General features: G+C 40.6%; 1 protein-coding gene across 2 annotated transcripts; it reads left to right on the top strand.

The window, feature by feature from the left end:
- The first annotated feature begins 12 nt into the window (after positions 1 to 12).
- Positions 13 to 4,872, top strand: socs9 (suppressor of cytokine signaling 9). Of its 2 annotated transcripts, none has more exons than XM_067508849.1 (2): positions 13 to 139; positions 1,368 to 4,872. In XM_067508849.1, the coding sequence occupies exon 2, from the start codon at positions 1,530 to 1,532 to the stop codon at positions 3,210 to 3,212; it is 1,683 nt and encodes a 560-aa protein (XP_067364950.1). In that variant the 5' UTR covers positions 13 to 139; positions 1,368 to 1,529; the 3' UTR covers positions 3,213 to 4,872. The 2 variants fall into 2 exon arrangements, with proteins under 2 accessions (XP_067364950.1, XP_067364951.1); XM_067508850.1 differs by lacking the exon at positions 13 to 139 and adding an exon at positions 240 to 638.
- Positions 4,873 to 9,153: the final 4,281 nt, after the last annotated feature.

Consider the following 9,153-nt stretch of genomic DNA (forward strand, 5'->3'; position numbering starts at 1 on the left):
TTACTACTTCCGGGTGGCAGCACTTTTTTTTTTTTAAATAAAGCTAACGCGAGCTAGCCACCTTTTTTGTTAACGTCACTAGTTTACCCAAGAAGAAACAAAAGGTCTTTCGTCACAAAACTTGGAAACAGCTGCTTAGGTATGTTAAACGTTTATGCTGTGGCTGTTAAAACCGGATTTAAATTTCGTTAAGTACACCTAAATATTTCCTCACCCAATAAAGAAGCAGTGTTATCCAAGTTAGCAGATAACTAGCAGTTAGCTGTTCTGCTAACTTAGCTTGCCGACCGTAAACAGCTGCTTTGCTAACAAAGTTAGCATGATAGCATGATATTTAGTAGTAAAATGCTGTTTGAGTTGACATGTGCCCAAGGCTATTTAACCCAAGACGGATTGGAAAAAGTTTATTTTCAAAGGACCATTCGTTTTCTCTCTAATGTGATCGCGCCCCATCCCGTTTGCTGAGCGTGTATGACCTTTACGAAGAGGGAAAGGATGTTGGGTAGACACAACTACTGGGTTGGAATAAAGGAAACTTCAGCAGATTAGTGCTCTAGGCCATTGTCAATTTATTGCTTTAGTAACTGTCAAAACCGCCAGATAATTGTTTTCTGCTAACGATGTCTTTAACACCTTTTGTAAGTTTATTGCTATTTTAGGAAATCGTAAATGTAATATGATTGCATGGCTTAAACATTGTAGAGCTGTGAGCCTTCTAAATGATGGCGAAGGGTATGTTTATGTTACATTGAGATTAAAAGGATTTGACCTTATTTTATAGCTAAGCGTTTATTGTAAACATATGGTAAATATAATTTCTGATTACTTGTATCTGGGGGTTTTCATTTCAAACAGTAGATTACACTGTGTAGCATATTGTAAGGGATTAAAAGGTCTTCTGCTAAAAGCTAGAGCAAGTGAATATGCAGGTCGAAGTGGTCTGGTATCGAACCTCGCGGTCGTTTTGACTTTACAGGATAATTTTATTGTTGGGTGAGACCTCAAAATGTGTGAAATATTAGTAATGCCTCTGTATGAATATATGCACATAACCGCCTTGTAATCACAATTAACCATTGGTGTTTATATTCTTTTCTATATTAAAATTGGATATATTTGGGTTTTGGGAGATTAATATGGGGTTTGTCAAATTCTGTTGATAATTTAACGATTATGCAACTATCAGTTGCAGCTGCAAAATCCAAACATTTCTTAAACATTACAGAAAGCTTTCTAAATATGTTTTTAATTTTTTAATATCCAAAACACTGGCAACTGCTGTGCATCACAGGAAATACGATATATCATACAGAATGGTTTTAAAAAGAGTTTAGGGTCCTAAAGAAAACTTTCATTTTGTTTTGCAGGTTGTTTAAAGTCTCTGTGGCCACAATGGACGCATTTTGATGATGCTGTCCCATACAAAGACTGTGTATGAGAAACGTCCGGCTGCAACTTAACTGCAGTTACAAGTCAGCTTGGGCAACTCTTTCGAGTGGCACAACTGTTGCAGTTTCACCACAACCATTATGTCATTGCCAAAGGAGTCAGGGAGCCGAGGGAAAGATCGAGAGAGGGGTGCACGTCCCAAGGTCAGACAGAGCCGGTCAGAGGAGAGACGAGATCCAGGCGGTGGCCGCAAAGGGGGAAAAGGGAAGAAAAAAGGCCTAGCCCCCCGTGAACCTGCAGGTGACCGGCCGGTCAGTGATGGCTTCGAGTACGGTGAACTACTGAGAGATCTAGAGACCAAGGACCAATCCTCCTCCTCTTCTCCTCTGAAGGAGAGTTGGAGATGGCAGGAAGTTGCTGTCTCATTACTTGGGCAGGAACGAGTCACACCCAAGCCAGGGCTGGGATCTGTGAGCTCAGTCAGCAGTTTACCTGCACCCAGTGAAAGTGATGGCAGAGGGTCAAGCAGCAGTCGCACTCTTCGGCAGAAAATCCAAGATGCTATGGGCCAGTGTTTCCCAATAAAGACGCACAGTGCAGCAGCACCATCTCCTCCTTCACAGGCTCTTTCATCATCAACCGCCTGTGCCTCCTCTAGGCGAAAGATCCATCTCAGTGAGCTGATGTTGGATGACTGCCCTTTTCCTGTAGGATCCGAGCTGGCTCAGAAGTGGTATCTTATTAAGCAACACACAGCCCCCATTACTCAACCTCCCATGCTTGATGCCGCAGTGGTGTGCAATCCCCCAACATCAGCCATGGCTACTGTAGTGGAGGATGTAGATGACAGGTTGCGAGAGCGCAGGCGCATCAGCATTGAACAAGGTGTTGAGCCACCACCCAATGCAGAAATCCACACATTTGAAGTGACTGCTCAAATTAACCCTCTCTACAAGCATGGCCCTAAGCTGGCTCACGGTATGAATGAGTTGGCTGCAACCGACCAAGCCTCCATGCAGCCCCAGCCGCAGCAGCAGCAGCAGCCACAGCAGCAGCAGCCGCAGCAGCTGCAGCTGCAGCAGCAACTACTTCTTCAGAGGCAGCAGCAACACCAGTTCCTGTTGCAGAGCTGTTTGGACACTCTGGATGAGGTTGTGGCCACGGCCTCCTCCTCTGTTCACAATTGTGATACCATCACTGACCCTCTGGTCGACTCAGAGGTTACAGCGACCAACATGTCCTGTAGATCCATACTTCCTCAGACGGAACAACACAAATCTCACGATGGCTACCGCATTCACACTCAGATTGATTATATTCACTGTTTAGTTCCAGACCTGCTGCAGATCACCAACCTCCCGTGTTACTGGGGAGTCATGGACCGCTACGAGGCAGAGACCCTGCTGGAAGGAAAGCCCGAAGGCACGTTTCTCTTGCGTGACTCTGCCCAGGAAGACTACCTCTTCTCCGTCAGCTTCCGCCGCTATGGCCGCTCATTACACGCACGCATTGAACAATGGAACCACAACTTTAGCTTTGATGTGCATGACCCCAGCGTCTTTCACGCTCCCACAGTAACCGGGCTATTGGAGCACTACAAGGACCCCAACTCCTGCATGTTCTTTGAGCCACTGCTGTCCAACCCCATATACCGCACGCAGCCGTTCAGCCTTCAGCACATCTGCCGAGCAGTCATAAGCAGCTGCACCACCTACGACGGCATTAACATGCTTCCCATTCCAAATGCTTTGAAAAAACACCTGAAGGAATACCATTACAAGCAGAGAGTGCGTGTACGGCGAATGGATACATGGTGGGAATGAAGAACTAAAACAAATTCTCGATTCAACGAAGCTCCTAAATACATTTTTAATGCAAGCTTCCTCTTAAAGAACTGGTCTTAATCTTCATGCTGTATTAACCTACACTGCACTGTATTTATTTTATTTTCTGCTGTACCTCTTTCAACTATTGTACTAAACTACACTGAGACAAAATATAATCTCACTGATATTGCACACTCCAAGTTTTTTTATGCTCAGATTAAACTTTAGATGCATGGTGTTCAGAGAACCACCCTGGTGCATCATGTGTTTTCCCGTGTGACTGAATCAGCTTAATTATCTGACAATGGTGGAAAGTATCCTAGTGTGACTTGAGATGATTATAATAGAGTTGTTCATCAGTCACGTGCTGAGAAGGTGGAACTCATACTGACAAGATCTCTTTCTTGTTACTGAGGTGTGGAAGTGCAGTACGTCTGCAGTATTAATCATTGTTTCCCACATTGGGCCCAGGGCTGAATATAAGGGCTAAATGCATTTGCAAATGCTCCCTGTTCTTATTATCCACGAGAATAGTTGCTCTACAGTAGATATTTTAACACATTGAAGTTCTGATTACATAGTCACATTAATTTTTGATGTTGTGGTTCAGCTATTGAAAACGACACAAACAGTGAATGATGTCCATGTTTCGCATCATTTAGCTATGTTGTCTTCACCTTACATTATATAACCAATCATAATTTCTCCTGTGAAGTTTAACTGCATGCAGTGGGTACCGGTGGTATCGATTCGTTCTGAAGGGAAGACTAAAAGTGGCCTTCATGAACTTGTCAGCAGCAGGCGAGCCGGTCAATTATCTGAATGCTAAAGATGTAGCCTAAACATTTATGCACATCATTTTGCCCAAATCTGATTATGATCTTCAAATTCCAATTGTATTCTTTTCTTTTTTAAAACTTAGCTTGTGATTATGGTGTCAAAATCCAAACCCGCAAAGAAAGGGGGGGTAGGGTGGGTGTTAAAATTGCTGTGTCTGCACACTAATCTTCCATTTCAGTTCAATAACAAAATTACCATAGTGAATTAGCAATGATGAATCTTCATTACCAAAATGTGTGATGGAAGAAGGAATGTATTTTGAGTTTCTGGAGCATGGACAAAAGGTCGGTCACAGAGACTGAGTCTGTAAGCTCCAAAATGCCTTCCAATAAGGAATCAGTTCCAAGCTTTAACCCTAAAGGCTATGTGCAATACCTACAAATAATAAGAAATAACAAAATATAAAAATAAATGGAAAGACTCCCATTGGACTGTCTGTCAGTGGACTGTATCTGACTTGTAAAAAATACAAAGATAAGACATAAGGCAGAGATAAGGCATTTGATCATTTTAATTTATATGATATATAATAATTGAAGACAGTCTATTCTGATTAATGATTATATGCAAGTAAAATAGATTACAAAATAACACGACAAATAGAATAAACAAAATCATGCTAGATAGGCTTTCATTTATCTCTTTATCCAAGATTTCTTTCAAATATTAATTTCAAAATATACTTATGTGGTGAAGTAATTTACAGATGTGTTTAAACAGCATTTTGTTATATGATGAAGAGGTTGTACAAGTACAAAAAGTCAGTAGTCAAGTGAAAGTTTAAGTATTTGCCAGAATAAATACTCTTTTACAAGTATCATTTCGAATTCTTTACCTAAAGTACAAGCTTTAAACTATATCTACATGTACTTCGCTAAGTAGTGACTGTTTTTGAAAGACTGTTGAATTTGATGATGTTGATAACAAATGTACAATTCCAGTCCACATGTGTCAGCCCAATGTCCCGTGGTGAAAAATGTGAGCAAATGGGGAAAAAAAAGAAATGCGAGATCCGTTACTAGAGGAACTCGATATGTGGTAGAAGTAAAGCAGATTTTTACCATTTGATGTCCTGACTTTCACAATAACACGAGCAGTTACACGAGTTGGATCGTACTCTGTATTAGCTATTTATACAAAGCAACTAGTAACTAGTATTTATTTATATATTTAGCCAAAAAGCCTAAATACAAACCTAAGTACAGTAAATCTTGCCTAATCAGGTACTGGCCACCGCTAATTAAGAGAGACCACAATGCGAATTGTGATATGATATATGCCATCAATCAAAAGTAATAATCACAAAAGACAACCATACCAATGTTACTAAGGAAGCATGAAGAGTGGATCCTACATCATCTCCTGGGCATCCATGATGCTGTTTTCTCCTTGAGTTGAGTGATTTGATATGTGGGACGCAAATCTTCCATGACAGCCACTTACCCAGTAATGAGGCTGCCATAATTTAAACAGCATTTCAAGGCAGCATTAAAGTCTTCATTCAAAATGCAAACCCAGGGCCTTTGACCTTTGTGTGCTTAATTACAGTAAGTTGCCATAAAAAAAAATAAAAAATTAAATAGAAAGTAAGATTTACTGTGTTGGAGGACACTCGATCTGTCAAGCACATACAAGTGTGGGTTGCACTGTGAACCCTCTACACAAGCAATTTCGGCCCGTTGACAGCTCAAGGCTTTTGTATCTCCCACCACAATACAAAGCTCTGCAATATGGTTTCCTTGGCCTTATACGTTTAAATAATAATGTTTCTAAGCCACATGTTGAGGTGTATTTTTATTAAAAGTGCTTGACTTTTCAAACACTAAAGATATGTAAAATAATTAAAAAAATGACATGAGATTTTATACAACTCGATAGATATGACATTATATATCTACAAATAGATAAGATTATTACAGACTTATATAGTAAAGTGTTACTACGAAGACACAATTATATAGTTTGTTAGTTAGGCATATTTTGGCAATATGCACATTTCTAACGAAACAAGCACAGCGAATGCAGAATGCTGTATTACATGAAGCACAGCAGGTGGCTGTAAAGAGCCACAGTGTGTTTTGCACTGGCTGCTCTCAGGCCTGTGCATCCTCTGTGTGTGGTGCGTTGAGATGGTGGGATTGAGTGTGGCGGCTGCAGCTGGCAGCACTATTGCACTCATCATGCAGGTATTACAGGTCCCTGGGGGGCGGGGCGGTGGGGGGGGGGAAGAAGACTTTTCTTTGCCTGGATCAGTGGGCCCAGAGGGACAGCATGTTCAAGCAAAGCAGAAAGCTGATTGGCTACACATACTTAGTGTTTGTGCCTGTTTGGACCTCTTTTTTCCCCTCTCTTCCACTGAGGGAAGAGATTTTCCTCTGAGCCTAATCTCTAGAGTTGAGCATCATGGGGGTGGAGAATAAGCTTGGAATGTTCGTAACACCTGGGGACAATTACTTTACCAAATAAATCTGTGGGTTATTATATACCAAATGCCCTGAAAGGGCATCACCTTCCACAGACGTGGCGTATTTCTGAGTCATTTTAATGACTAATTCTTTTTGTATTCTTTTGGCTCCTGTATGTAGACTCAGAAATTTTATAAAGAACTACCTTGAGATTTTGTGTGTATGTAGGTCGTTCATTCGGGGAAGGGCATATCAAACGGATTTCAAACTGTTGCAAGATGCATTTAGTTAGATGTGATACTTCTTATCTACCCTGCGAGGAAAAATACATTTCTGTGACAGAGGAAGCCGTGAGAGGAAAAAGAGAAAGTGAGTTATTTTTGGTCAATAAATAAATCCAGCTGAGTTTCAACCTTGAACATGAGCAACATTGTTGCCTATTTCGAGTCGCACTTTTTTTTGCCAAAGCCAAATAAGTAACTCCTGAGTTATTAAAGTTTAAATCTCAAAAGTCACACAATCCCCCCCTAGGAGGTACATTGTCACAGAGTCACATGCTTACATTTGATGTTTGTTTCCCTGGGAGCGAGCCTTTTGATAACACGTTTCCCTCCTCTTCCCGTCTAAAATCTGAATGAGTTCCCGTTCTCTCAGGCATGTAGGAACTCATACGCGACCTTTGCTACAGAAAAACATCCGTTTTCTCATTTGCAGCCGCTTGTGTTCTTCCTGCACAAGTCTCTTGCTGCTTCTGTGTTTCACTTTCCCCCTACACTGACAGGTTGCTGATGGAATAAGGGGGGTGTTGCGCACGCTACAACTCTATAACCAAGTCAATGGCTACAACACAGATTGATGGGATCACAGTGTAAATGACACAGCCATTAACCAAGAGGCTGAAAATAATGCAGGGATGATAATAATAATGTTGAATTTCATGTGGGCTACTGCAAATGAACATATCCTGTAATTTGATGTCAAAATGTAGTTGTAATAGTATCACAATGTGTTTGTACATACAGGCTGTAATGGAGCAGATAAAACATGTAATTATAGATAAGCATTGTTTGCATAGATAGGAGTGGTTAATTATAATAAGCCTTCACAATGGCTTCTAAAAGGGCCCATGCATCATTGATAAAAGGTAGGGAGATTTTCCTGACTACACAATTGGCATAACTACTGCTCTGTGTGACTAATTATGCTGTTGCACAGCAGTTGCATTGACTAGTGTGTTACAGTGGCAAAAGTACAAATGAGAAAGGTGTGGACCTTGCCAGCTAGTTATTGTAAAAGTCATTCCTCACAATGGGCACCCTGTGATATTTTCAGGCAGACATCCTGCATCTTTTTAACATTTGTATTACAGAGCGGTCAAGTTTAATCTAGACAAAAAAAAAATATGTTGGATGAGCACAGGCACAAAAAAAAATCACAGAAATCATATCCACTTTTTTACTGTCATGTAGACTTTTGTCTACCAAATGAATTGTCCAGTACTCCAACGTCTTACAATAAGACTCTTTATTTGATAAGATGTCATTTTACTTCATTAAAGGGATTGAAGTGGAAGAAGTAAATATTGTTAAGATGTATCTCTTAAGTCAAATCCTTTGTGACGTGGCCATAGGCTTTACAGTGGTTTTTCCACAGCAGACAAAAAAAAAAGTTTTTTTCTAACTTTTTTTTTAACATATCATAATGTAATGGACCGAATTATTATTATTTTTTGCACCTGAAAGTAAAGCTTTGACTTACCTAACTTTTCATTACAAGACCAACAATCTGTAGACAGATCACAAGATATTGTACGTCCCAGGAAATATTTAACATATCAATGTGCCAACTGGACGGAGGACCCTTTTAGGCATTTGCAAATGTCTTCAAATGAGAATTAGGTCGCTGTCAAATGTCGTGCAGGGGATTTTGAAATGTGGAGTTGGGTAACATTAGTTATCTCTGAGAGAAGATGATGGCATTGGGTCCAAAAGAGAATTATGGGCGCGAGCATTGACAGGAACAAACTACACACACATACGAGGCAAATCACCAAAAGCAGAGGCTAATTTCGTTACAGCAGCTGACCCTCTAAATGCTGGGCGGCCATGTGAGCATGGACAGATATGCTGCAGTGCTAAGTCAGAGGAACAGCATTGTAACTGGCTAAATGTGACTTTCGTGATTTGCTCCAGGTCGGAGCAACAGCTGCAAACTTTGTTCATGCTTGGAGACATAATGAACTGTATTTCGAGATAAACACCACACAGCCATGCACTATGGAGACCACACTAATGCCTCTAAGGGAAAACAAAGGTATTCAGCACAAACAGACAGGTGCTCATATGGCTGCAGCAGGACCATAATGGAACATTTAAATAATGAGACTCTGGAGAAGCAGTGCTATATGATGGGATGAACAAAAGCCCGGACAGAGAAGAACAGAAGCTCGTGACCCACTGTAAAGGATTTTATTGACAAAGTAAGTAATTCTTTATTTGTTTTGCTCATATGTACAGCATTGCTGTGCCACATAAAACATATACTTAATTCTATTACTTATAGTACTGTGTGTGTGTGTGTGTGTGTTTGTGTGTGTCGGGTTTGACGAAAAGCATTATAGGATTGTGTGTAGGACTGTACTCAGTTTGGGTTATGGATTGCTGTTTGGAATTAGTTATAGTTATGTTGATTGT

The sequence above is a fragment of the Channa argus genome, chromosome 6 (genome assembly GCF_033026475.1).
Source record: "Channa argus isolate prfri chromosome 6, Channa argus male v1.0, whole genome shotgun sequence".
In the NCBI taxonomy this organism is placed as follows: Eukaryota; Metazoa; Chordata; class Actinopteri; order Anabantiformes; family Channidae; genus Channa; species Channa argus.

Coding starts and splice junctions, on each gene's coding strand:
- socs9 (XM_067508849.1), top strand. CDS start 1,530: ATGTCATTGCCAAAGGAGTCAGGGAGCCGAGGGAAAGATCGAGAGAGG.